Source organism: Xiphophorus hellerii, chromosome 21 (assembly GCF_003331165.1).
Source record: "Xiphophorus hellerii strain 12219 chromosome 21, Xiphophorus_hellerii-4.1, whole genome shotgun sequence".
Lineage (NCBI taxonomy): Eukaryota > Metazoa > Chordata > Actinopteri > Cyprinodontiformes > Poeciliidae > Xiphophorus > Xiphophorus hellerii.
Window position 1 is genome coordinate 14,801,149 of NC_045692.1, and position 27,538 is coordinate 14,828,686.

General features: G+C 38.6%; 1 protein-coding gene across 1 annotated transcript in view; it reads left to right on the plus strand.

Moving 5' to 3' along the window:
* The window catches only part of oxsr1b (oxidative stress responsive kinase 1b), a 47,191-nt gene extending 22,452 nt beyond the window's left edge, over window positions 1-24,739 (plus strand). The window contains exons 4-18 of the mRNA XM_032552219.1: window positions 1,914-2,055; window positions 9,947-10,002; window positions 10,217-10,326; window positions 13,967-14,068; window positions 14,159-14,292; window positions 14,564-14,612; window positions 15,160-15,225; window positions 15,304-15,426; window positions 18,143-18,178; window positions 18,333-18,512; window positions 19,017-19,072; window positions 19,175-19,227; window positions 19,434-19,502; window positions 20,899-20,963; window positions 21,269-24,739. Of these exons, the coding sequence (XP_032408110.1) occupies window positions 1,914-2,055; window positions 9,947-10,002; window positions 10,217-10,326; window positions 13,967-14,068; window positions 14,159-14,292; window positions 14,564-14,612; window positions 15,160-15,225; window positions 15,304-15,426; window positions 18,143-18,178; window positions 18,333-18,512; window positions 19,017-19,072; window positions 19,175-19,227; window positions 19,434-19,502; window positions 20,899-20,963; window positions 21,269-21,343 (1,316 nt within the window). The 3' untranslated portion in view covers window positions 21,344-24,739. The remainder of the gene's footprint in view (window positions 1-1,913; window positions 2,056-9,946; window positions 10,003-10,216; window positions 10,327-13,966; window positions 14,069-14,158; window positions 14,293-14,563; window positions 14,613-15,159; window positions 15,226-15,303; window positions 15,427-18,142; window positions 18,179-18,332; window positions 18,513-19,016; window positions 19,073-19,174; window positions 19,228-19,433; window positions 19,503-20,898; window positions 20,964-21,268) is intronic.
* The last annotated feature ends 2,799 nt before the right edge of the window (window positions 24,740-27,538 follow it).

Genomic DNA, 27,538 nt, shown 5'->3' on the forward strand with positions numbered 1-27,538 from the left:
TTGGAGATGGACCAACAGATTGGAGTTTTATGTGCAGTAATGCTGGTGCTACTCAGATCTGTTGTGATTAAGACAGAGATGCCACAAAGCAAAGTTTTACATTTACTTGTCTATCTACATTTCAACTCTCATTTGCGGTCAGGAGATATCAGCCATGCCTGAAAGTATGAGATTTTTCAAACATTGTTAAACATCTATACTTTTCCTTCTACATTCATCACTTTGGTTTCTCTGATAAAATTTTTTTTTACCAAAATAGACAGAAGATTATAGTAACACAAGTTCATGAGGTGTGAATATGTCTGCAGGCTACTGTAGCATTCCCTCAGCCTCTCCTTGTCTCTGGCTCAATGAATGCCAAATCATGAAGAATTCATTAAACTCCCCTCTAGTTTCTCTTATTCAGTTTGTGGCTCTGCAGTGACACTATCTAGTCTCAGGTGTCCTGGCATTATGATGCTGTAAGTGCTAAATTCTGTGCTGAAGGTCAGGACATCCTAAAATATTTAAACAAAATTAAAATCTTCAAACTCTGAGCCAGACATTGTTGGTTTAAAAAAAAAAAAAAAAAACACAGCAAATTTGATCCTAGAGCGTTGTCACCTCTGGCTCATTTCCAGGTGGTGTTTATCTGTTCTGCAGACAAACACCAGGCAGACAAACGAGGCAGCAGTCAGTGTGATGTTTATGCTGTTGTCTCAATGCAGCACAATAAAGCTTGTCAGGCAGTTCACATTCATTTCAATTTCTCTGCTTTGTCTCTGTTCACCAGTGTTGCACAGTTTTCTGCAAATAGTGGACCTCTCATTAGAGGCTTCCCGATTGTTTGCTCGGAAAGGTGCACAAAGGAAATGACAAACTGACTTTTCAGTGGGAGTTTTCCTTTGTGAAGCTGGAGCCGGGGCGGGGGAGACATGACTACAGGTTTAGTCAGCAGAGCACCCCCTGCCTCCGACTCTGCATTCAATGAAGACAAAGACATCAGTTCAATTTGTAAACACAAATCTTAACCCAGAATTTAATTCTTTCATTCATTAATTCGTTCATTACTTTTAATCTGAGTCTTGTAGATGGATTTTAAATATTATTTTCAGGAAACTTGAAAGTGTCTATTACATGGTTCACACCGGTGTTTGAAATCCTCAAATACTTTTAATTTGAATCATGTGTTTTCAAGGGTTGGAAAGTGCTCGATTTCTGTATAAAGTCCTTGCACATGCTTGATATTCAAACGGGGCAGTTTTTGCATATAGCGCAATGTGACACTTAAATTTGCAAAATGTTGCTCAGTTGAAACCAGATATTTTCTAAGCAGGTCGGTTGAGCTGCAGTGTCGTCGCCATAAAAGTCTCCAAAAACACAGAAAGAGACTCGCTAGGTTTATCAATTGTTGTTCTTTTTAAAAAAATAAAATTGCTAGAGGAGTGTGAAAAATTAAGAGGATAAATAGACAACAGCGCTTCCCACACTTGGCCATGTCTCTTGGCTCTGCCCACTTTGGTAGAATTTTTCAAAATTTGCCAGGGGCGGGTTTTAGCTTTCAGAGCGGGTTTAGTTGATCTTGAACCTAGCACTTAATAAAATGCATGGTTCTAAAATATCAAATAGTTGTGCTCTTTTTGTTTATTTCTTACAACCAAAGAAAATGGCATGATTCTGTTTACAGTTAACAGAATCCAATTCATTTTTTGGAATGATGGGATAAAAAATCTTGTTGTTCTAAAATGTAATTTACATTTACTTTAAATATTTGTATATCTTAACTAAACTTAACTAAAGATCCAAAATAATAAATCTAACATGATTCTTTCCACACTGGTGTGTTGTCAGTTTTTTGGGGGTTTTTTTTCCCCCCACAGTCTGTGCAGTTTCTGTGCAAGTCTTTTTATGTTTTTGTCTTGTCTGTTAACCAGGCTCAGTGCTGGACGTGATCAAGCACATCATCTCACGTGGCGAGCACAAGAACGGTGTCCTGGACGAGGCCAGCATAGCTACAGTGTTGAAAGATGTGCTGGAGGGATTGGAGTACTTGCACAAGAACGGCCAGATCCACAGGTAGGCCCACTCCGGCACTGGTGCCACGATAAACGTGACACAGCGGCCTTTTGGCATTTATATCTGTGCGTTTTATTGGACTTCACCTGAGGGGCTTTCAAGGAAAGTAATTTGTTCAACTAAACAATACTTCGCTATTCATCCATCTATTCTTTCATCCTATTGAAGAAGTATTGCTGTCATCCATCATCATCTGTCCATGAACCTGTCGCTTATTTTATTTTTGAGGTGCATTTGTCTGTTTACACATAGGACCGCAAGCTGTAATTTCTGTGTAGATTAGTATTGAAATCAAACATGAAGAAGGCATAGGAATGCTGTTTATGGACTATCTGCTGATTCTGTATCTGTCTTTGCATTTTGCTGCATCTCACTATTACAAAGCACACAAAATGTTGATCAGTTGAAACCAGATATTTTCTAAGCAGGTCGGATGAGCTGCAGTGTCGTCGCCATAAAAGTCAATGACACTGCGACTTTTATGTTATACATTTAATATACATGTATATTAAATGTATGCATTTAACACACCAGTTAAATGTATACTCTTGAGACTTTGACGGTTTTGCAGTACCGTCAGAAAGACAACATTTACTCATCCTGTTAATATAAATATTTTAATTAAAATGCCATTTTTTAAAGCAATTAAAAACACTTGTTAAAGATGTTTACAGTAATATGTTTTTGTGAGGTTTGAGGCAATTAAGGATAGGGTTCATTCAAAATTAAATAGTTGACTGAAAAAAATGCATGTATACTTTGTTAAATAAAGTAGGCTCAGTGCCTACATTTTCCCCATCAAATAAAGCAAAAATAAATATAAAAAATGTTTTTTAATGGGAAGCTTATTTTGTCAATTAAAGTTTTATTTTCTGCAAGATTTATTTCATTTAGAAATCATTTGAATACATAAACATGAAATAAAGTATCACATTTTTCAAGAGTTAAATTTATTTAACAAGATTTAACTAAATAAAAAAATATATGAAATAGATGCATAAATTGTGAAATAAATAAAGGTAAGCTATGACTGACAAAAAAAGCTTCCGCTTAATTTTTTTTTCCCAATATTTATTTTGTTTTCATTTCATGGAAACATAAATTTCTTATTTGCCTGTTTGACCTGCTGCCTCAGAGAGGCACTACAGGTGCATCAAAACAAAAACAGACTCAAAAACGGCTTCTTCCCAAGAGCAATTAACACCCTGGGCACTCATATGCTCTAATTATATGGTGGTTGTATATGTATGAAAATGTTACTGATTTAATATTATGAATAATGGTACACCCTATTTATGTTTATATTGTATATAATGTATGTCCTACATTGTTTGCACTATTGGAGCTGACCTTAATCTGATTGTACATCTGTTCAGTGACAAACAATAAATTCTAAATTCTGTTTATTTTACGTTGTTAACAGTATTTATTTATTTATTTTATTTAATTTTGAATGAAACAGCTCTGCAAAGTGTCTCATTGCTATTAGGAACAACTGAAAGCAGTAAGTTATGTCTGCCAGAACAAACAAAGTTAGTTTTTATATCACTTTGATTAACGAGTAAATCTACAGTCAGTGTCTGACAGGGTGAGGGTTGAAGAGGTGTTGAAATAATTTTATTAATGATGCAAAGTTTGGAAGTTGTGACTCATATATTTTCTTTTAAATATTGTATCTGTGCTGGTTTCATTGATTGTCTGTGAAATACAAGAACAGACCAAGCAATTTCAAGCTGAACATTTGCTGCATAATTATTAGAATTAAGCAAAGTGACTCTGTTGGCTTCGGAAGAAACAGGTGGCTGAGAGAGTGGTGAATTATGAGTCACTCAGATGTGTCTCTAAAACCGATTCCTTATGAAGTTCTGTCAGAGGGACATTATAAAGTGCCCTTGATTTAAAACTAATTGCTATTAATCATTCTTAATTTCCAGGAATAGTAGGCAATTTGGCAATTTGCCTAACTTGAATGATTCCCTTTAATGATTTATTCAAACTACTTCAGAAAAGTTTCTTGTCCATATACCTATTGTTTCTGAAATATTTTTTCAAGAAATTCAAAGTAACAATATGAAATGTACTAACTAGGAGGTTAGAAATGCCCACTCTCCTTTATGACAATATAAGGAATGTCTGCAGCATTTAAATTAGAAGGAAAACTGAAGAGAAGATTCTCTGCAGGGTGCTTCTGCCTCTGGATGAATAGCTTACCAAATCTGTGGCAATAAGCTTACATTGGGAACCAAATGAAAGAAATAAAAAAGGCCAAATGAAAACAGTATTGCTGCTCTTTTTTTAAAATAATAAATTAGGGAAATGTCAAAAGATCATGTCTTCACCAGAGCACTTTATCCCCAGGCTCTTACATGTAGCTCTGATTCATGAGAAAGAAAAGTAGAGGTTGTCCCACAGAACTGAAAATAATTTACATTCTAGCCAAGGAGGGGGCCTGTGTTAGTTAAATATGTTCCTGAGTGTTTAATTTCATATGGCGATGGTGCCTCGGCATAGGGATGAGGAAGAGCTCAGGAACTGAGGTTCCACGGCAACAAGGAGACGGGAGACAATGTCACATGACTTGCTCCATCCGGCATTGGTCAGCCGGAAAGCAATTAGAGCCTCACCGCCTCAGCTGGAGGTATTTACCACAAGGCGGTGAAGGGTTTCACCTCCTCATTCTCAGCAGCTTGGAAAGTCATTACTGGGGGGCCGAAATGTTGACAGCAGGTGGACGATATGTTACATGTATGAGAGCAAGAGCATATTATTTCAGTTAAATTGGAGAAAATCAGCTTCCACGCCTCAACATTCTGTCATGTTACATCCACAAACTCCAGTGTAGTTTGGGTAATTTTTATGTAATAACAACACAAGGTAGCGCATAATTGTGAAGCAGAAGAAGAATGATGCAAGGCTTTGTCATAAAATACCAAAGAAGTGTTGCATACATTGTAAACAGCTTGAAATGTTTTAATAATCTTTAGTGAAATAGAACAGTTGTTTTTAGGAGTCACCAGGAAGTTTGCAGTTTTATTTCACTTATAAATTCATTGTTTCTATGGAGACTTTAGAGCAGGGGTCTCAAACTCCAGTCCTCGAGGGCCGCAGACCTACAGTTTTTAGATGTGCCACAGGTACAAACCACTGGAATGAAATGGCTTAATTACCTCCTCCTTGTGTAGATCAGTTCTCCCAGCCTTGCTAATGACCTAATTATTCTATTCAGGTGTGGAGCAGCAGAGGCACATCTAAAAGTTGTAGGACTGCGGCCCTCGAGGACTGGAGTTTGAGACCCCTGCTTTAGAGGTTTGATAAAGAATATAAGAGAGGAAAAAACCGAACATAAACATTATGGAACAAAGCAGGCAGGTTCTGGGGAGACTGTTGTGGAGAAGTTGAAAGCAGAGTTGGGTTATAAAACAATATCCCAAGCTATGAAGATCCTATAGAATTCTGTTCCATCCATCATCTGAAGCTGGAACTGGTGTGTGACCCTATTGCAAACCTACCAACAATTAGCTGTCCACCTAAACTCACATACAGGGTAACAAGAGGATTATTCAAAGATACGGCTTAGTGACGCAAGGTAACTCTGGAGGAGCTACAGAGACCAACAGGCCAGGTTGACATGACAACTTATTAGTCCTCCACCTTCAAACTCAATTTTGATAGAAGAGTGACAGGGAAATGAAGGTCAACAAGTTAATTTTTCCTCTCATCTGATCAGAGTAGCTGTTTGAATGTTTGTTTCCGTTTTTATGGTTTGTAATAAACTGTAAAAGAGTAAGCATGTGTTTCAACAACCCTAAACATATAGCCGGAATGTTTAAGGTGACTGTGCACAGGAATAGCACACTCATGCATTAGAATGGTTCAATCAAAGTGCAGACCTAAATTCAATTAAAAGTCTTTAGCAAGACTTAAACATTAATTTTCTGCATGCAATGCTATTAGTGAGTTAAGACATTTGTGAAAGAGGAACTGGCATGAATTTCAATCTCTTGGATGTGCAAAGTTTGTACGGGCACACCCTGAATTAAAAAAAAAAAATCCAGAAAACCATTAATCATTTTCCTCTTCCTTCACAGTTATGCACAGTTGAGCTATCACACAAAAATTATGTTTGAATTGCTGTCGCTGTAATGTGCCAAAAGTGTAAAGAGTATGAATATCTGTACTGTGCCTGAAAGATATTTGAACAGCAAATTACTGATATTCATTGTCTGTCAGAAGAGATGCTTTAGATGAATCTGTGTTTACATTGAATAGAGTACAGGAAAAAAATCCAGCAGTGTGAAAAGATCTATCAAAATGTAGTTCCAGAGGAAAGATCATTTTACGGCCATAGGGGTATTCTTAAACAGGGGTGAGGATGGAAAAGGTTATTTTATGCCCATATATGGCCCACAAAACATCCAATAAAGCCCCTTTTACAGCCCTGTTAGGAACACGGTGAGCCAGGCACTGGGATGTAATGTCTTAGGAGGTGACCTGTTGGTGCTGCAAGGTGCTGCAAGGTGCACGGCTGCCAGATGAGAATGATAAATCTCCCTGACAGTTTCATACCACGGCTGTTCCCACCTGGCCGCAAGCTGGCTAATATTTCACTATGTCATACCTTTATGAGAGCACCACTCATGTGCTGTTCAGTTTTCACCTTCTCAATTCAGGCCAAATGTAAGGACTTAGGCTTAATTTGGATCAACACATTAAAATCAATGCCATCCAGCAACTGCTGTTGGAATAACTCAGGGCTGTAAGATTGTTTTTAAACCCATCTGCTCCAGCTTTTCTTTGAACTTACATGGTGCATTGTGTCAGCACCTCCTCCTCCATCCTCCTTTTCCTCTTCTGTGAATGTTAATGACTGTACAGAGTCTGCACTCTTCAGCCTTTCTCTGAGCATTATGATCTGCTGCAGTGAACCATGGGCGCCATGGATTTTAAATGAGTGCACCAAGATTGGATTGATCATTCTTCATAAATTATGTTTTTTCACCTACTGTAGCATGGAGTAATAAAGCTTGAATGCACATTAAAGTAACGGTTTGTATCTGCAGCATTCCTTTTCAATGAATTTTAACAAGCTAAGAAGAAGCAATTCACCATTACAGAAAGGAGACTTGTCAAATAAAGATGTCAGTAAAATTTTTAAAAAATCATACCCAGCTTAGAGAACTTTTTGTAGTCAATAAATCAGGACAGGACATAACTTCAAAACTTCACACAATGTGTCTGAGCAATATGTGGTGTTGTAGGTGTGACAACTGTTGTTTGCTGTCTCACCTTGTTCTGGCCATGAATACCGTTTCCCTCCCTAAATACATCTAATCTACAAGGGGGCAAATACTTTCATGGCACTCTACATCATGACGTTTTCCACTTTTTCAAGGTACTCCAACATTAGCTACAGTAATGAACCCAAGTATTTTCTCCCTCTCTCGTCTGTCATAATCCATCATTTGTATTTGCATTGATACACTACCATGTTACTCTTCACTTAACCTCTAGGGCTGTTTTAGCATCAGATAATTTATGTCTTGCTCTACATGATGTGTTCAATTGCCATACATTTGCTCTTAAGATGATGCTAATTATACAGCCTCAACAACATTCTCAATATCATACCAGGGTCACTCAATGACACTGCATTGGAATTAATCCATTTTACATCAGTTTTTGTTGACATATAGGTTTTAAAATGCAAATGTGTGAACTTGGATCTTGAATTACATGCAGATCAAGATAAACTCAACCCATCAAGTAAATTGTAGGCTTCCTCCAGCTAATGAATGAATGACTGACTTTAAAACTACATACAAAAGCTCAGCATCCAAAGTAGATGGAGAAATCGTGACTTTTTTTTTTTATTGCAGATTTGCTTTCAGCAAACAAAATTTACTGCTTAATGCAACGATGTACAAACCTTTTTCTCTGAGGACCAAAATTGCCAAGATGAATGTATTCATAGGCCATGATTTTTATTTGTTTTCTAAGAAAAAAATATTTTGTACTAACCATGCATTAATTTGTACCTGCTTTGACAACAGACCATTTAAAAGCAACGTCATGTTCTCTCTCTCTCCCATCCTAAGTGAGCCCCATAAATGTCTCAACCTGTTGTGGAAAATAATCTCCTTATAAATAATGCTTCACTGATATGAAAAAAAGATACGTTTGAGTTTTTTTTCTTTTCTTCCTTCACTAACAAATTCGACACAGAAGAGTGTTCCCTTAACATGTAGCGCTTAGGTATGGTGATTTCATTGTTTGGAAAAAGACAACATTCTCTATGTTTCTAATCTGTGAAAGTTGTTATTGTTTTTAAATGTCCGTTTTTAGATCTCATTTTTTTCCATTATTTTAATTTTTGTTAAGTACTCACTTAACAAAACCATGCAAACCATGCCTTTAAACCAGGATTTTTCCTCTAGAGTCATTGTTTGAGGCAGTGTCCTAAATGACCCATTTTTACTTGTTACTGAGGGCCAAGTGTGCTCGTATCCAGAAAGTGCAAAAATCAGGAAGATAATGCAACCTGGTATCACCCAGCTGCAAAGTGACTGACACACTACAAATATTTTGAGCTCAGATGTCTATTGCACAGCTCCATCTGTGGTTTTACAAGCCACTTGCACTGAATATCTTGTCTTCTCATTTCGTTCATCCATATCCCCTTTCTTCTGAATCATCATCACCATCATGACAGCTGTGTAATTAAAGTTGTCTAGACATAAATGCTCATCAACGTTGCATCACACGTAGGAAATAATCAGTTTTTTTCTTTTTTTAATTTATTTTTCTTTTTTTTTTTACATAAACTAGATCCCTGAAGGCAACTATCTGCATAAAGCATTGTAGCATTCCCTGTCTGCCTGTTCCTTAACATGGGAATTACCATTTTTTTGCTGTTAGGAACATTAGCTGCCTTCATCCCAGTGGTGTTTGCCACTCCCTGCTGTTGTCGCTTACACACGTGTTGGTTGTCTGCTAATTTATTGAAGCCCTTCTTAGTGAAAGTAGCCTCTTCACTCAAGCATACAGCAGCCTTTAAACTGGGATCTGAGCTCTTTGTGAACATCTCTTCAGTAAATAATGTCCCATTGGTAGCTTTTATGTGGAGATTACCTTTAATCTTCCTTTGTAATTTGTTTACATGAAGGCATCTACTTTTCTAGATGATTTAGATTCTGTAAAAATATATTTTCTTCAATATTTATTTATATAATGTGTCCTGGAATACTTCCACTGATTTTTTTTTTTTCTTTTCTGAAGCAGCAGAAGAATCAATTTTCTTGCTCCAGCGCCCCCATCTGGTGGCAACATAAAATTGCTTTATGGTTTAGATTTCTTTTCTGTCATTGTTTTTTCTAATGGTGTACTTTTAAGTCCGTTCAGGACAGATGCTTATATAAACCAGAACAGCTGGATGTTGTTTCTGAAATGCTCTGTGACGGTTTTGTTCTCTGCGCTCTGTGGAGTATTCATTCCTCTTTTTGTCCTAAATGAGGGATAGCAGAGACACGCGCGATAGTGACACTTCTGCTGTCCTAACTATTACATCCTCGCCTTTTACTTGACCGACGGCCTCTATCTCTAAAAGTCTGTTGCTATGACGACACTGTCTGGCTGGCGAGATGGCAGTATGCGCTGCGTGTGGCAGTCAGACAGCTGTCCCTGCTGAATCTTCTTATCACCAACAGGGGAGGCAGAGCAGGGATGAAAATTTTAACGACAGACTATGCAAGAAATAAGAGAGCTGCAGCAAATGTGATTCAGAGCTTATGTGCCGTTTCAAGACGAAGAAATTCTGATATCAACCAAATGTCAGCTTTTTATGCTACAGTGTTGTAAGACATTTGCTAAAATAAGGTGTTACTTACTTTTGCAGAGATCTCAAAGCTGGAAACATTCTCCTTGGAGATGACGGTTCTGTGCAAATTGCAGGTATTTTTTCCAACAAAGCTTTTTTCATCTGCCTCCACTTGTAACACATCAGTTCTAAAGAAACTCCTTATCTTCATCCAGATGCTTTTGGCATCTTTAACAAATATTGATGGTCATAGAAAAATTATCTGTCTTGACAATACTACTATGTCCTGCTTGCTTGGGATTCTTCATTATTATTATTATTTTTGTCTCCTATCTCTCTGAACTTCAGACTTTGGCGTCAGTGCCTTTCTAGCTACAGGTGGTGACATGACCCGAAACAAAGTGCGCAAGACTTTTGTGGGAACGCCGTGCTGGATGGCCCCAGAGGTTATGGAGCAGGTCAGTACTGTTTAGAATAAAAACGTGAAGTAAACAGAAAACTGTTCTTCAGGAAGTAAAACAATTTGTGACAAAGCAACCATTTAGTAAGTATTAAATAACCTAAATGCAGTCTTTCCTTTTTGCAGTATTTATCACAGCAAAAGCTAATATGTGTGAATTGTCTGCAGTTTAAAGTTAAAGAATAACTTTTGCTATTTTGACATTGTGAAATGTAGGAAATCTCAAACCTTTTTATTTGCAAAAGAAAATTGTAAACAGAATTTTTAATAATTGCATTGTCTAAATATGAAGGTAATTTTGAATTTAATTGAAGCAACACTTATAAAAAAAACAGATAGTGCCATGTTTACTTTTTTGTTAAAAACCTTTCTTCCTTTTAACAATAGTCGGTAAAGTTCTGGGAACAGAATAGACTGATTTCTGAAGTTTTTGGCAGGGAATGTTACATTTGGGATTCTGGCTCATCAACTATCGTGCATCTTAATTGATGAATTCTTAACATTGTTCCAAATCTTTTTTTTTTTTAATTATTGTTGAGAAGTGTGAACTGCAGGAAGACTCTGCTGCTACAAAGCCCAGTATGCTTTTAGCATAATCTTTCTAGGCTCCTGAATATAATATGTATGCGTAAAAGTGCCAGACTACAACTCTCGTATGCAACCCGGCTCTAAAACACTTGAATCATCAGCATGTCATGCAACTCTCTGGAGGCCTGATAAATCATTTTATCAAGGTAAGTTGGAGAGAAGGATACATCTAAAAATTAAAGGATCGCAACTCTCAAGAACTGGACTTGGCTATTTCTGCGTTAGGCACTAATGCACCTCATGCTGTCATAGATGCAGGGTTTTGAACTCTGTGCTCCTAACAGGTATAAAGAGGATGTGACATCTGTCATTTTCTGCCTGATCTAAAATTGAGCTATGGCTCGGAGATCGCAGTGGAAGCATCTTCTTCTTCTTCCATGCCAGAACTTTATTTTGAATTTATGGACTACTCAGTAAAATAGGTTCACAAACATTACTGCCTTGTAGAGATGTTCCTGAGCCTACACAACAACTTCTGCAGCAGAATTAAACCAGTTTTTAATGTGGTCCTGCCTCTGTACCCAGCGATCAAAGACTGCCATTAAATATCAGCTTTTGGTCTTTTCCCAGATTTTTAAAAATCTGGTTATGCTATTGTGAACTGCATATGATGGGATTTTTAAAGTCTTCCCTAGTATTTTATTGAGAAACATCACTCTGAAATCATCTCACCTTTTTTTTAAATGCATTTTTTGCTGACTTGTGAAGCTCTTCCCATCTAAGATTGTTTTGCACCTGGAGCTATAGACGTAGGAATCGGGTGGGGAATGTGTCCCATCCAAGAACTTCACCGCAGTGGAGAAAAATACTTGATTTTGAAATGTTCAACTCTTGTTCTTTTATTTTCAAGGTGCAATACAGCATCATGTCAGAGCCCTTTTGTGAAGGCTCTGAATGTTTTGAATGAGGTAAAACTGTTTGGCGGGAATTTCACCAATATGGCTTGTTTACAATGACTAGTTGTTGGTTTACTTTCTTATATAGAAACCAAAATCATTTTGGTTCACTTATCTTAATCGTGTCAGGATAGAGTAATGCCAGTCCAAGTAATGGCTACACAACACAAGGGCAACACCTGATCATACATGACTATTTATCAAGATGTATGACTATGGGCGTGCCGTGGTGGCGTAGCGGTTAGCGCGACCCGTATTTGGAGGCCTTGAGTCCTCGACGCGGCCGTCGCGGGTTCGACTCCTGGACCCGACGACATTTGCCACATGTCTTCCCCCCTCTCCTTCCCCGTTTCCTGTCAGCCTACTGTCATATAAGGGACACTAGAGCCCACAAAAAGACCCCCTGGATGGGTAAAAAAACAAAAAAAACACAAAAAAAGATGTATGATTATTATATTAGATATAATACCTAATAATGTCTAATCAGGAGAATGATAGAACTCAGAGTAGTGATGCAATTGAAAAATTGTAATGTAGAGACAGAGGTGAGTTCTTAAATTAGTTGAGCTAAATATGTATTAACCTGTTATTACTTTTTAAATATTAATTTATCATGAGAATAACTGATTCACAGAAGAAATAGGAAAGCCAGGTGGAGCTTCAGAGTGTGAGACGAGGTATGAAATTCATATTTAATATAATAGACCCAGAAAGAAGTACAGGTGAAGACTCTTGTTGGGTTGATTATTATTATTTTTTTTCTAACCAACTTTATACTCAGGAGCTGTAGCTTAGATATGCATCTCTGAAGCCATTTTGTATGTCTAGGAGCAGCAATACAGCAGCAGCAGTAGTAAGGAGACAAGAAAAGGAGAGGAAGGTACAGGGCTTGAGGTGAGGTCTTAAAATAATGAGTGAAAACATTTCCTGAAGGGCTAAGTTATGCTATAAGAAGAGTAGGCAGCATGTATAATGCAAATCAGTTGTTAAAAATTCTCATTCTGTATGATAAAAAAATAATAATTTTTAGCTTCAGTAAGTCACATGCTAGTACTGTTCATTACACTATGTAATGTTTTTAAAAATACGTTAATGTCATTCAGAGACATCAGGGGCTTGAGGCAGGAAGTCAAAGTGAGGGAGAGACAGGAGCAGAGCAGGAGGTAAGAGAGCAACACATAGCAGTGAATATTTAAGGCAGCAGTTTGTGGCTACAAATGACAGGAGAAAAAAACATTTGGGCTCTTTTGCCTCAGAGATTTTCAGCCTTTTGTGCCACAGTTCATGTTTGGCAAATTACTGAATGCTGAAAAGTGAGACAGCACACTGAATTCCCAGTGAGTCACTAAGCTTGTCTGATTAGGTGCGAGAGGTATCATTTATTCATTTTTGTTGCCAAACTTGCACTGATCTAAAGAGTTGTTGGAGAAGAATAAAGCTTCCTTTTTTTTTTTTTTTTTACATTTTCTCATTGCTGAAACTGCTCTTTTGAGTTTAAGGGTGCATTCATACCAGCCATGTTTAGTCAGTAATTGAACTCTGATTGTTTGTCTAGGGAACCAGTTCATACTGGGAAGTGTGAATACGCAATCAAACTGATGCAGACCAAAAAAAAAATACTTTTTCTAAAAAAACTAGTCTCTAGTCTCAGTTTTAGTGAAATCTCGTGCAGTTAGAATGCATATGTGGATCCCAAAAACACCAGAGACTGCTTCTCAAGCGAGCTATAGCGCCCACATCCCGGGTAAATACAACCTAAACAAACACAAGAGTCTAACGGCAGTGGGAGAAATAGGTTGGGGTCTTTTACCAAAGAGAAATCCCAAACTCTGACACCTTGCCATTTTTGTTTATATTTTGTGAATAAGGAAGTTGTGCTCATGACTTCTTCAGAGGTTTTGTGTTGTTTCCTTTAGGAGTTCTTGGTGCAGCATCACCACAGGTGAAGGGGTGAACAGATTTTTCAAAGTGCTTGAATTCTTTGACACAATGATGAAAAAAAATTATAAGAAAAAAAAGTCACAGCGGACTGTAAAAAAGGTTTACAACAAATAGTAATTCATATTAGTTCACATGAACCTAAATAAATACAGCAAAAAGCTTCAGTTATTATTTTTCAGTTAGTTTTACTGAGTGCTTTATTTGCTTTCTCAGGTGAGGGGATATGATTTCAAAGCCGATATTTGGAGTTTTGGGATTACAGCTATAGAGCTTGCCACTGGAGCTGCACCTTATCATAAATACCCACCAATGAAGGTAAGGACACTGCTGGGATGATCTGTTGTTTATATAAAAGAATATAAAGATAAGAATATTGGTCATTAAAAACATTTCTGGTGTTTTCAGGTCTTGATGCTGACACTGCAGAATGACCCACCATCTCTGGACACTGGTGTGACAGATAAGGAGATGGTGAAGAAATATGGCAAATCTTTCAGGAAGATGATCTCCCAATGTTTACAGAAGGAGCCAGAGAAACGGTGTGTTGCCGTGAGGAAGTCGTATATAACACACATTTCTTTAGAGAAGCTTCCAGGCCACATCAATCTGTTTTTGCGGTGTTCTAGTTAGCTCTTTGATAAAGCAGAATGTGGTATTTAGTTAACAATAGTGGATTTACTCTGGGTTGTACATAAAAAGGAAAGAAGCTTATAGTGGTCATTTTATTACTTTTGAATTTACTGGTTTTATGTGTCATAGTATTTTACAGAGCTCTCTGTAGGTCTTATTCTTACACATGGTGTTTTTCAGGCCAACGTCATCAGAGTTGTTGAAGCATAAATTCTTTCAAAAAGCAAAAGTAAGTGTTTAATTTTTTTTAACTCCAAGAACAAGCAGTGAACCTGTATTTTGTTGGGAATATTCAAATCTTTAAAATAAGATAAAGAAAGTTGGTTCTTACGGCACATATAGTTTCTTCTTTTTTTTAATTTTCATAACTCTTGCTTTGTTATTTTAGGTCAGCTGCATTTTTACTGAAATTTCAGGCCTTTTAAAGACATTCCAGGCTAGAAACAACAAATTCATTAACTAGTTTTGCTGCATCACCTTGCATTCACTTATTTCTAATTTTGGCTGTATTGTCTGGGTGGACAAGGGATGCCCTAGATACATGTTTTAATGAGAGCATTTCTTCTTTTGGGATTATTTCGGACAGAAGAAAACAAATGTGATTCTTGTCTCAATAACTGTAAGAAGTTCATTTGCATAACAAAAAATCCAGTCCAAATACAACCTGGGGGATTTTGTTAGATGCAATTCTCAGCTGAAGAATCTTGTGTAAACAGTAGATGTCATGCTTTGTCATTCATTATTTTAAAGCAAATAGCAATTCTCTCTCCTTTCAGACCCATGAATACTTGCACGAGAAGTTGATCGAAAGGGCTCCTACAATAACAGAGAGATCTAAAAGGGTAAGGTAAAGCAATGGATTTGCTGCTTGCCCTTTATAAAATCATCAGAAGCCAAGCTTAGTTGTGTTCTTGTGTCAGGTACGACGAGTGCCTGGTTCCAGTGGCCGGCTCCATAAAACGGAGGACGGCGAATGGGAATGGAGCGATGAAGAGCTCGATGAAGAAAGCGAGGAAGGCAAAGCAGCTGTCGCAGCTTTAAGAGTGAGTAAAACCCTACCTCCTTCTCTGTCACAGGCACACATTAACACTTTTTATTACTCCACACGCCATGTCTCTTAATCGCTGTACTCTGATGAAGTTGTCATCCTCGTGTCTGTGCAGTAGCATGTCCGTCCATTGTCTCTCCAGTGAGTCTCTCTGTATGTTGTCTTTGACGCAAAGGAGCAGCAGGTGAAGCCTGTTAGTGCCCCGAGGCGACAAGTGCGCTTCGCCCACCCACTCGAGCTGCCTACATCCAGGGTTGTTCACTTGTCACAGAAATACAGATGGCATTGCCCTAACAAGGAAGGACTCTCACATGTTGGTCCTCACAGCTAAGAAAGACGGGAAAGAAAGTCAACCGCCATTAGTGTGAGATAGCTGTGCAGGTGTCTTGATTTGCTCAAACATTTTGTTGTCCACACAAAACATTTTAAAGTATTTTATTGGGCTTTAAATTAACAGACCAGTACAAATAGCCCATAATTGCAAAGATGGAGAAAACCGATGTATGTTTTTCAAAAACTTCCTCCCTCTTTTCACTGTTAAAATCATGTGCAACCAGTCGCTTTCAAAACTCGCCGAATTATTATCCACTTTTGTGTAGTTTAAACTTGGCATAAGTCACAGGCACACATTAACACTTGATATAAGTTTAAACTAGACCACCTCTGCCTCGGGTAGTCTAGAGGTTCACCCTGCAGCAGCACAAAGCCAGAGCTACAATGGAAGAACAAATATCCTTTACCTTGTGCTGGTTTATAACATAAAATCTGATTAAAATGCATTGAATTTTGTGCTTTTATCGTGACAAAAAAAAAAGTACAAAGGGTGTTAATACTTCTACCAGGCACTGCAAATTCCTACTGTTTCTGTTACAAGCTAGAACCTTTGAAAAGTTGCAGATTTTTAATGTATCGTCAAAATCTCGAACAACTGATGAAACGATTTTACACAAAAGGTACCTTTCTGTGTGGGTGGACGTGTGTGTGTGTATTTTTTGGTTGTTGTTATATGTTTCCTAGTCCCTCAAAGTTAGCAGTTTAAACAAAAGCAAAAGTAAATGCTTAGCCATTGGTTCATCCATGGATTGTGGGGAAAAACTACTTAAACAATCAGATTGGACAGTGCATTTACAGCTGGTCATGCTGAAAATGTAGTTTAGTTCTGTTCAACAAATACATTTCTTTTGGTTCTTCCAGAAATACCAGCAGGCATTGAGCTCTTTACAATCAATTCTAGTAATAGAGTGTAGGATAGATTAAATAGTTTGCCAGTGAGAGATTCCTGTCCTGGAAGCCATCTGTATTTCTACTTCTTTTTCTCTTCCGTCACTGTTGTTTTTACACTGCCTAAATTTACTGAGAGCAGCAAATTACTTATCTTTACAATGATTTTTAAGCAATACATTGACCACTGACCAGTTTATTCCCAATCAATCATCATTTGTGGTAACATGTTGGCACACTGGAATTCCTGCCATTTATTTTAAGTTTAATGTTAGATCTGCCTCCTTTTACAGGTAACAGTTTTCCCAAAAGTCGAATCAGTTTGCCTTCATTTAGCCCACAATGCTTTTTCCTCCCTACTCCTTTCAGTTTAATTAACCTTTGAGGCACCTTTTAATGATATTTATTTATCTACCCTGAGGCCCAAAATAATTCCTCTAACAAAATTGTGATGAAATTGCTTACTTTCAATATATATATATACATATATATATTTATTATTATAAATACATCACATTCTTTAAAGCTATTTCAGACCTAAACATGTAGATTTTCATAATGTTTATTTTTTATGTTTTTAACTTCAGACATATTCATAGATATGTATTTTTTATTTGTTTTGGGGACTTTATGTGCTTTTTGTCATAAAATGTCATGTCTTATTACTTTTGCTTTCTTTAACTCAAAATTCTGTCACCTGTCAAACATGTCTTTTAGCTTAGCTTATTCATTCCACTTTTTATGTTAATGCCAACTTATCAAAATTGTCTCTTTGGTGGTTAACTTTTTTTATATTGCATTGCATTTTGCAATAAGAGATTAAGGCCTCCATTGAAATATTATTTGAAGACGCTCCTCTGCCCCTGGTGGTCTAGGGGAGTGATCACACCTAAAACTGTTTTCCTGTCAAGACAGAGGGTTACATTTACTAGTTATTTATGGGAAAGCATTAGAGTAAGTGATTACAGTTTATGAAAAATATGTGGTTACATTGGGCATCAATCGAAGTTTGCAAAAATGTTTATTTTCTGAGCCTCAAGGTGCCTCATAGGTTCAACTGGACTTTTTTTCCAGATAATCAATTTGAACCTATATCTATCACTTTTTCGCTTCTTTAATCCCACTTAATACTTCTGCTCTGCTTCTTCTACTAAATCTAATTGTGCAAGATGTGCCGTCACTCGTTTACAGGTTTGGATTTTCAAGTAGAAAATAAAATAAGGTTGTCATGTTATTAGAAAGGATTTCAACAATAAAATAAACAAACCCTTTAATTTTTGGCAATAAAATCTCTGTAGCCAACAATAAATCTTCACTTGACTTCACTATAGTTGGAAAAGGGAAATGTAAGCCCAATGGACACGTCCTTGAGGAAAGTAAACGAGTGATCCGTTTTAATGTGTTTACTAGTTATTGTTGCCGCTCTGTTTGCTTCTCAAAATCTGTCTCCATAAATTTCTTCTGACGTTTCTTCCATCTGTCATCAACAGTCACCAAGAGTGAAGGAAGGTCCCCAGAATTCAGAGGTAAGTTTAAAAAGATTTATTTGAATTTTCATGGGAAAATGGAGGAAATCCTTACGTTTTATCTGCTAAAGTCAATATGTTCTGAGTTTAAGTCTTAGTTTTGAGTCTGTGAAAAAATGTTTTTGAGAGGACCAACCAAATGAACCTCTTTCAGATTTTTCAGACTCCTGAGCCTTTAAGTAGTCACCTCCAGCCAATGCCTCCAGGTCAGGCTGAACTACCTCAGGCTGCAGGTCAACATCTACTGCAACCCACGCAAGTCAACACTCAACCCCCCACCCAGGTTGCATCCCCCTCACTCAGTGTTCCTGCTTCTGCTGGTGTTCCCACTCAGGTCAGTCTCCCCCAGCTTACCATTGTGAGTTTATTATTTGCAACTTTATTTGTTTTTGTGGAACTTTGAGTACAATTGGAACAAGACATTTACATACGTGGAGGGGACAAAAAATATGTTTTATTCTCACTGACAATAAATCAGAATTTCTTTTGAGCATTACAAGTTAATTTTAAATGAGTCGTTTTCATTTTTTTTTTTTTACTTTTACTACTTTCTTTGAATTTATGAGTTTACCTTTACTTCTTACCAAGTAGCACTGCTTTCAAACAGTTTGACTTGGAGCAAGCATGTGGATATCCACATGCATGTGGATATCCTTCCAGAAGTTGGAATTTTGGTCCAGTCCTCCTTATTGAATCTGTAGCTATGCTTCCATCTATTTGTCATGAGAATTTTGAGGAAACTTTTAAAATGTCACCAAAAAAAAAGAAGTGAATTAGATGGGTTTCCATCTACTGGCTTAGTTTTACTCAAATTAATTTGTTAAATTTGTTTCAACAGATCCCGGCTGCCTCAGGAGATATTAACACTCCCATTAGTTTGGTATTAAGGTTAAGGTACATCTTTAAAACTCATTCTAGGGGCATATATTGGTATCTAACATCTTGTGAATAATTTTTTTTTTGCCACCTCATTTTTTATCATTTGTTTCTCATCAGAAATTCAAAGAAGGAGCTGAATGACATCCGCTTTGAATTTATGCCAGGAAGAGGTAAGTGTAGTTTATTTTTGAAAACGACTCAGAGAAGCTAGACTCCTGTCTGATTGTGTTTCTTTTATATTGTGGAAGTCTCTTTCTTTAGTCATGTCCTTGTTGACCCCCCTCCTATGAGTGTCACAAGATGTTCCTCTCTGTGCTGCATCGATACCCTCACGCTAAGCTGTGTGGGAATTGCCTAATGTTATGGATTTTTTCAGACACAGCAGATGGAGTGTCCCAGGAGCTGGTGTCAGCCGGTCTGGTGGACGGGAGGGACTTAGTAATAGGTGAGTTCAGCAAAATTTTCTGTCTTTGGTTATCATTTTAAGTTCTTAGCATATTTGTTTAAAGATTAAAAATTTGCTTTTGACCTGCTTTAAACAAGGTTATTTTCTATGCTGTCACTAAGCCTTCTGCAGATAGAGCTATCTGCCAACAAACCCTGAATAGCTTTGTTTTGTATGTGTAATGCAAGTCCACCATAACCAGGCTTTTTACACAGTATTGTAGTTGCAAAATGAAGAAAAATTTGAATACAGACTAATGATGTTTTAGTTATTAATCAAAGCCAACACTAAACTAATGAGTTTTTAGCCTTGATTTTAATGAACTTAGTGTTTCATCAGTTTTTAGAAGTTTATTACGGATTAGTGGAGTAGAAACCTGAATGCTGTTTCTCCATGGTTGGGTCTGATTCTGGGGATGGAAAGTAGACTTGAACCCGAATACATCAGTGGTCTGGGAGGCCGTTACGATAACAGTTCTTAAATGTATTTTGGTACTAAACCTTTCAGTGATTTATAAGCTAATAAAAGTCTATTCTCTGAGCTACAAGAAGCCAATATAAGGACTTTAGAACAAGAGTGATGTGCTCACTTTTTATTTTTATTTATAGTGAGAATTCTAGCAGCAACATTCTGAATTCATTCTGATTCAGACCCATGAAGACACTGTTGCGGTAATCAATTTGACTAAACATAAACTCCTGAATGAGGTTATTGAAGATTTTGCTGGGACATTAGTCTTCTGTTAAAAAATTTTTTATTAGTCTTTATTCAACTGAAGAAAGTTATGGCAAATCCATGCGTTAATTCACTCTATGCCTATACTCAATGCTTGGATGGGTTCAAAGTTGTATGGTGATACTGTAATGTTGAGCTGTGTATCATCTGGGTGATTCTGCTAACTTGTCTTTACTATAATCTGAAATAATGGGAGCATGTGGATATTAAACAAGAGGGAAACCAAGATGGAGCCTTGAGATACCCTGCATGTGATTTTTTTCAACTCTGATGTAGCTCAGTTGATTAAGCAATATACCATGGTGAAGAGTGTTGATTGCTGTCCAATTATACCAGCCCTGTGGTCCTTCAACAGCTTGTTTTTGGGGTTTAAGAAATCTATATTTTAGCACTGATTATTTGTACAGAACTTCAAAAGTATTTTACCCAGCAGCTCCTCAGATGTTAACACAAAGATCCAAAAGAAGGAGGTCCAAAAAGAAGTTCAGAAGTAAGGGTTTAAGTTACAGTACACTGCTAAGCAACACTGCATTTAAAAGCAAAGAATAATTCCAGTGTAAAGTCAGCATACAAAAATGGCAGTGAAGCCAGTCTACATCTACATTCTCTTCCAAGATTATTGTATTCGTTTCTTTGTACTGAAACTTTATTTCTCTTTCAGTTGCTGCAAATTTGCAGAAGATAGTCGATGAGCCTCAAGCCCATAAAAATGTAACATTCAAGCTGGTGAGTGAAGCCTTTTTCCCATGTTGGTAATATTATCAACTACATTATTACAGTAACAATACTTCATTCATCCAACAAGGAGAATTTTTTCCTCCCAGATTTTTCAAGAATAGTAGTTTAAACGTCTTGCTTTGTGATAAACCTTACTGCTACTAAAACCCCATCAACACATTTTGAAACATAGTGGGAATATTACAAATCTTCCATTCAAGTTTTTTCTTCCAAGGAGCATACACATGTACTTATTAAAACTGAAATAATCCAACTTAGTGAATATTTCCTGACTGATTTTGATCTCTTCACAGGCTTCTGGGGTGGAGGAATCTGAAATACCAGATGACATCAAGCTGATGGGCTTCGCTCAGCTCAGCATTAGTTAAACTGTTGTTCTACCTGGAACCGTGACTTGCCTAAAAAATGTGAAAATTAAAAACAAAAAAAATAGTTTAATGCATTTTTTTTCCTCTTTCCATGGCTGTAAAGAAACCACTACTGCCAAAGAAAATAGTACCATTTTGCCATTTTGCTACCCATAGGATTATACAATACCACCTTGTTGAATTAGGTGGTCAGCCGTAGTATCAGAACGTACAGTGTGAGAATCGCTCAAAGTTTACAGTGCATATGTAGAAGGATTTGAGCATTTACAAGACAAATATTTTCATTTAACATTCTGGTTCCTTCATCTTGTTATTCTCTCATTAATATGTGATGCATTTGCACAATCTGATCCAACACCCTCAAATCCCGATGATCCTGATAAGTGTAACAATGCCTTATAATCATAAGAACTACTGAATGCACGTTTAGGAGACGCCTCCTCTTCCCCCATGTGGAGCATTGTGTCGTTTGAAATGCACAAACGTGGCTTCAAGTGCTGATGCCAAACTTTTTACCTTTCTTTTTTTTTATGAGTGCTGATGAGATGGAAAATAAAGTAATGCCAAAATATGATTTTATTTAATTTTTTCAGTCTTTAATTTGTAATACTGAATATAGCACCATTGTCTTTTGGTGATTCTTAGCCCTAAACTCTCTCTCTTCTTCATATTATAAAATTATGGTGTCATTTTGGAAATCAGGTGATATGGGAACAAATTTGGACCTAGCATATTTTGAACATGTAATTCTAGCTTTGTAGCAATGTGAAATAATGTTCCATATTTTTTTGGTATACATTTTTTTTGCATTATGTTTGTTTAAAACTCACATCCCATCTGTATCAACTGTTTGAGATACAAATTTAAGCTTTGCTGCCGCAGTTACGCTTCAAACTGATTGAAAAGTGATCAATCAAAATGGCGAACAAGGAAATATTTTATTAGCTTCACTCTCTAGCTAACTACCATAGCTTCTGCATTCCTATTATCAGTGTAAGGAGTAAATTAACAAATATTTCACTGCAAGAATTTTTACTTATGCAAAATTGATCCTCAAAAGTTGCAAATGATGAATGACATTTCTTTTCTACAATGCTTACTTCCTCTAGAATTAGAATGCAAATTCTTTTCTTAGCAGCCCTTTCCAAAACTACATACAACGATTACGGCTTTGCTACCCTAAAAACACCCATGCAAATTTAAAAGCGGGTATACTGTTGAGAAACTGACTTGATGTGCAGATTTAGGTTTGAAATTATTTTAAGTAGACCAAGACTCTTGTTCCTGATAAGAAATGAGGCAGCCATGTCCCAAGAGTTTTGAAAATATATATACAGTATAACTGCTACTATTTACATTTAAAAATGGTACGTCAGAAATGATTTATACAGTTCATCTCATTTTCATACTATATGTGAAAATGACAGAGATTTATAGTTGAGAAAGTTACCTCCACAGTTTTATTTTAAATACAGCAAAACAACCCGGTTCTGTTTGCAATTTCAGCTCAACTGGCTCATGCAAATGGGTAATGCGCAGTTTTAATATGTTAATTTCTCAGGAACTTTGTGTCACAGTGTTACAAAACTGGATTTAAAGGTATAAAATATTTTTGTCCTAAACGTGTGCCCATAAGGAGGACAAACACATGTGAACGCATGTTTTGACTGTTTTAAGCAATGGACTTTATACATCAGATTAACTTAAACTGTGTATAATAATTGAAGGCTTTATGGTTTACATGAATCTTGAACTCTTGATACTGTGCTTAATTATTTGATTATTAAGGTCACTGGATAAATAAAAATGCAAATTCTCAACTAACATCCAAGTGTTTGTTTAAAAAGAAACACTATGCTTAGTTAGTGATGGTTCTTGCACAAATGGCAACCTGGGCAATCTCACTCTTTTCCAACCAACTGAAATGAAAGTATCTATCATCAGTCTTAGAGCAGGATATAAAGCATTGCAGTTCCTCATAAAGAACAAAACCCAGTACTTCAATAAAAATTTACAATGGCTCTTCTGTTTTGGCTTTTATGCATTTAAATGAGCTGATTTATTCTTCTGATATTTAAAACTGTGCTCTGAAGAACTCCAGTTAATTCAGACTATCACCAGAAAAAAAAAAATCCAAAAGCCTTCTTGACATTTTTTTTGTTTTGTTCTATTTAGTTGGAAGTGAAAGTGCAGCAGCTGAACTCTTCTCACTGTCTGGTATTAGTTTCTGAATTTAACATTTATTTTAACAGGGCTGAAAATAAGTACTTGACTTAAACCTGAGGATGTAAATAATGTCATTTGGTTTTATTTTCATGCTGTTTCACTCTGCCTTGGGTTTCTGTCTCACGACATGATTGTAGGTTCCTCAAATGTGGCGATTGGTTCTTGGCTTGGGGTTGTATACTTTTGAAGGCCTTGATGTCAGCAACAATTTGACAAGTATGATGTCTGTTCATAATTTCCTATCGGAAAAGGTTAATGTCCTTGAAAATTGTGAACATAAGTTCTAAATCACTTTGAGTTTCCAAAATCTTAAAGTATTGTCAACGCCGTTCATTAAACCCCAGTTGGGGGCCGTTTACAGTCACTCTCACATGCTTTCACATCTTTGTTTCTTACAGCTGATAAATAAAAACTTAATTGTAAACAGTTGGAAAAGTCAATTTTCTTGCAAATTTTGCATTATTGACCAAGTCTGAGGAACTTGTGTATTGCATTATGAAACAGTTAAGACTGTGGTGTGGTTTATCTATTTAATTAGATAATGATGTATTGTCACAACTCTCCAGATGCCATTTTTGGATGCCATCAAAGAAAACTAAGAGAAAAGCTTTATGTTTTTGCCTGTGAAGATGTAAACCTATGTGCAAGCCTTAAATCACAAATGACCAAGTGTATTTTTTTTAATCTTTATTTTCTATTTTTATTTTTTGGTGGGATTTAGGAGGTGATTTTGATTTAGATATATGTCCTAGTTCACATAAAAATTCCTGAAAGAAACTTGCGAAGGTGAGGGAACAAAAAGCAGTGATCGTGTCTTTCATCACTTGCTGATGGTCTCAGACTGAGCCCTGCTAAGGTGGTCAGGACTTTTATGATCGAGCCTTATGAGATTGTGTTTGTGTGTGCTTTGTGTAGACTGAGTCTGGCTTCAAGTGGAGATGATCTTGTGGCTTTGTTCTTTTCTCGATCTTCTGTCCCTTTTCCACACCGTCTAACAAAACTGTAGCAACTGAACAGATAAAAGAGTAAACAATGTTTGTCTAGGACTAATTGAGGTCGTTATATGATTTATAACTGTTTTTGTTCAGTATTTCCATTTCTTTTTGATTATTTTGGAGTTCAGGCATGTTTCTCTTATTTTTATTCATTAAAATAATTAGTACATCTGCATCTTAGACTTTTGTCTTTTTTGTTATTTATTAAGACTGCCACTGGTGCTGCATTGCAGTTGCTTGGGAAGTGGGAACTCTGAGCTATGTTTGATGGCAGACCGGAGGTAACAGCTTTCTAGATAAAAAGTCAGGATTGCAACATGGCGATGCCCATTAATATTGTTTACAGTACCTGTTTAAAACATTTTTAGCTTTACTTTGCATAAGCAAACACCATTTTTAATTTGTTCTGTTTAGACTTGTAACACTGATTTAAGATGGACTCGCTTGTGTGTCTTGTAAAATAAATATGAATTCATCACATCTTACTCCTGTTGATGCAAGGAACGGCCATATTGGAGTGCGCAGTCCACCTTATGAGTCATAACTGGGGGTAATCAGTGTTGCTTCCAAATTCCCAGGGGGAAATTTTTTTTAGGGCTTTCCAGTTGAATTGTTTTGACTGGAAAGTTGAAATTTCCCAATTCTGAGTACAACTTGAACACATCTAAACTGCATCTAAACACAGTCCCTTGAAAAAGTATTTGTATCTCTGACTTTTGTATGCCAGGGAGGGGACCCTGGCGGTCCGATCCTCGGTTGCAGAAACTGGCTCTTGGGACGTGGAATGTCACCTCTCTGGTGGGGAAGGAGCCGGAGCTAGTGCGTGAGGTCGAGAGGTTCCGGCTAGAAATAGTCGGTCTCACCTCGACGCACGGCTCTGGTTCTGGAACCAGTCTCCTTGAGAGGGGCTGGACATACTTCCACTCTGGAGTTGCCCAAGGTGAGAGGCGTCGGGCAGGAGTGGGCATACTTGTTGCTCTCCATCTCGGCGCCTGTACGTTGGGGTTTACCCCGGTGAACGAGAGGGTAGCATCCCTCCGCCTACGGGTGGGGGGACGGGTTCTGACTGTCGTTTGTGCTTACGGGCCGAACGACAGTTCAGATTACCCACCCTTTTTGGAGTCCTTAGAGGGGGTACTGGAGAGTGCTCCTCCTGGGGACTCCCTTGTTCTGCTGGGGGACTTCAACGCTCACGTGGGCAATGACAGTGAGACCTGGAGGGGCGTGGTTGGGAGGAACGGCCCCCCGACCTGAACTCAAGCGGTGTTCTGTTGCTGGACTTCTGTGCTCGCCATGGATTGTCCATAACGAACACCATGTTCAAGCATAAGGGTGTCCATATGTGCACTTGGCACCAGGACACCCTAGGCCGCAGTTCGATGATCGACTTTGTCATCGTTTCATCGGATCTGCGGCCGTATGTCTTGGACACTCGGGTGAAAAGAGGTGCGGAGCTGTCCACTGACCACTACCTGGTGGTGAGTTGGCTCCGGTGGTGGGGGCGAAAGCCGGTCAGACCTGGCAGGCCCAAACGTGTTGTGAGGGTCTGCTGGGAACGTCTGGCGGAATCCCCTGTGAGACGGAGCTTTAACTCCCATCTCCGGCAAAACTTCGAACACGTCCCGGGGGAGGTGGGGGACATGGAGTCTGAGTGGACCATGTTCCGTGCCTCCATTGTCGAGGCGGCCGATCGGAGCTGTGGCCGCAAGGTTGTCGGTGCCTGTCGCGGCGGCAACCCTCGAACCCGCTGGTGGACACCTTCGGTGAGGGATGCCGTCAGGCTGAAGAAGGAGTCCTATCGGGCCTTTTTGGCCTGTGGGACTCCGGAAGCAGCTGATGGGTACCGGCGGGCGAAGCGGCATGCGGCTCGGGCGGTTGCTGAGGCAAAAACTCGGGCGTGGGAGGAGTTTGGAGAGGCCATGGAGAAAGACTTCCGTACGGCTTCGAGGCGATTCTGGTCCACCATCCGGCGTCTCAGGGGGGGGAAGCGGTGCAGCACCAACACTGTTTATAGTGGGGATGGTGTGCTGCTGACTTCTACTCGGGATGTTGTGGGCCGGTGGGCAGAGTACTTCGAAGACCTCCTCAATCCCACCAACATGCCTTCCACTGAGGAAGCGGAGCCCGGGGACTCTGGGTTGGGCTCTCCAATCTCTGGGGGCGAGGTCGCCGAGGTGGTTAAAAAGCTCCTCGGTGGCAGGGCCCCGGGGGTGGATGAGATCCGCCCGGAGTTCCTTAAGGCTCTGGATGTTGTAGGGTTGTGTTGGTTGACGCGACTCTGCAATATCGCATGGACATCGGGGGCAGTTCCCCTGGATTGGCAGACTGGGGTGGTGGTCCCCCTGTTCAAAAAGGGGGACCGGAGGGTGTGCTCCAATTATAGAGGGGTCACACTCTTAAGCCTCCCTGGCAAGGTCTATTCAGGGGTCCTGGAGAGGAGGGTCCGTCGGATAGTCGAACCTCGGATTCAGGAAGAGCAGTGTGGTTTTCGTCCTGGTCGTGGAACACTGGACCAGCTCTACACCCTCGGCAGGATCCTGGAGGGTGCATGGGAGTTCGCCCAACCAGTCTACATGTGTTTTGTGGACTTGGAGAAGGCGTTCGACCGTGTCCCTCGGGGAGCCCTGTGGGGGGTTCTCCGGGAGTATGGGGTACCGGGCCCTTTGATACGGGCTGTCAGGTCCCTGTATGACCGGTGTCAGAGTCTGGTCCGCATTGCCGGCAGTAAGTCGGGCTCGTTTCCGGTGAGAGTTGGACTCCGCCAGGGCTGCCCTTTGTCACCGATTCTGTTCATCACTTTCATGGACAGAATTTCTAGGCGCAGCCAAGGTGTTGAGGGGATCCGATTTGGTGGCCTTAGGATCTCATCTCTGCTTTTCGCAGACGATGTGGTCCTTTTGGCTTCATCAGATCGTGATCTGCAGCTCTCGCTGGAGCGGTTCGCAGCCGAGTGTGAAGCGGCCGGGATGGGGAT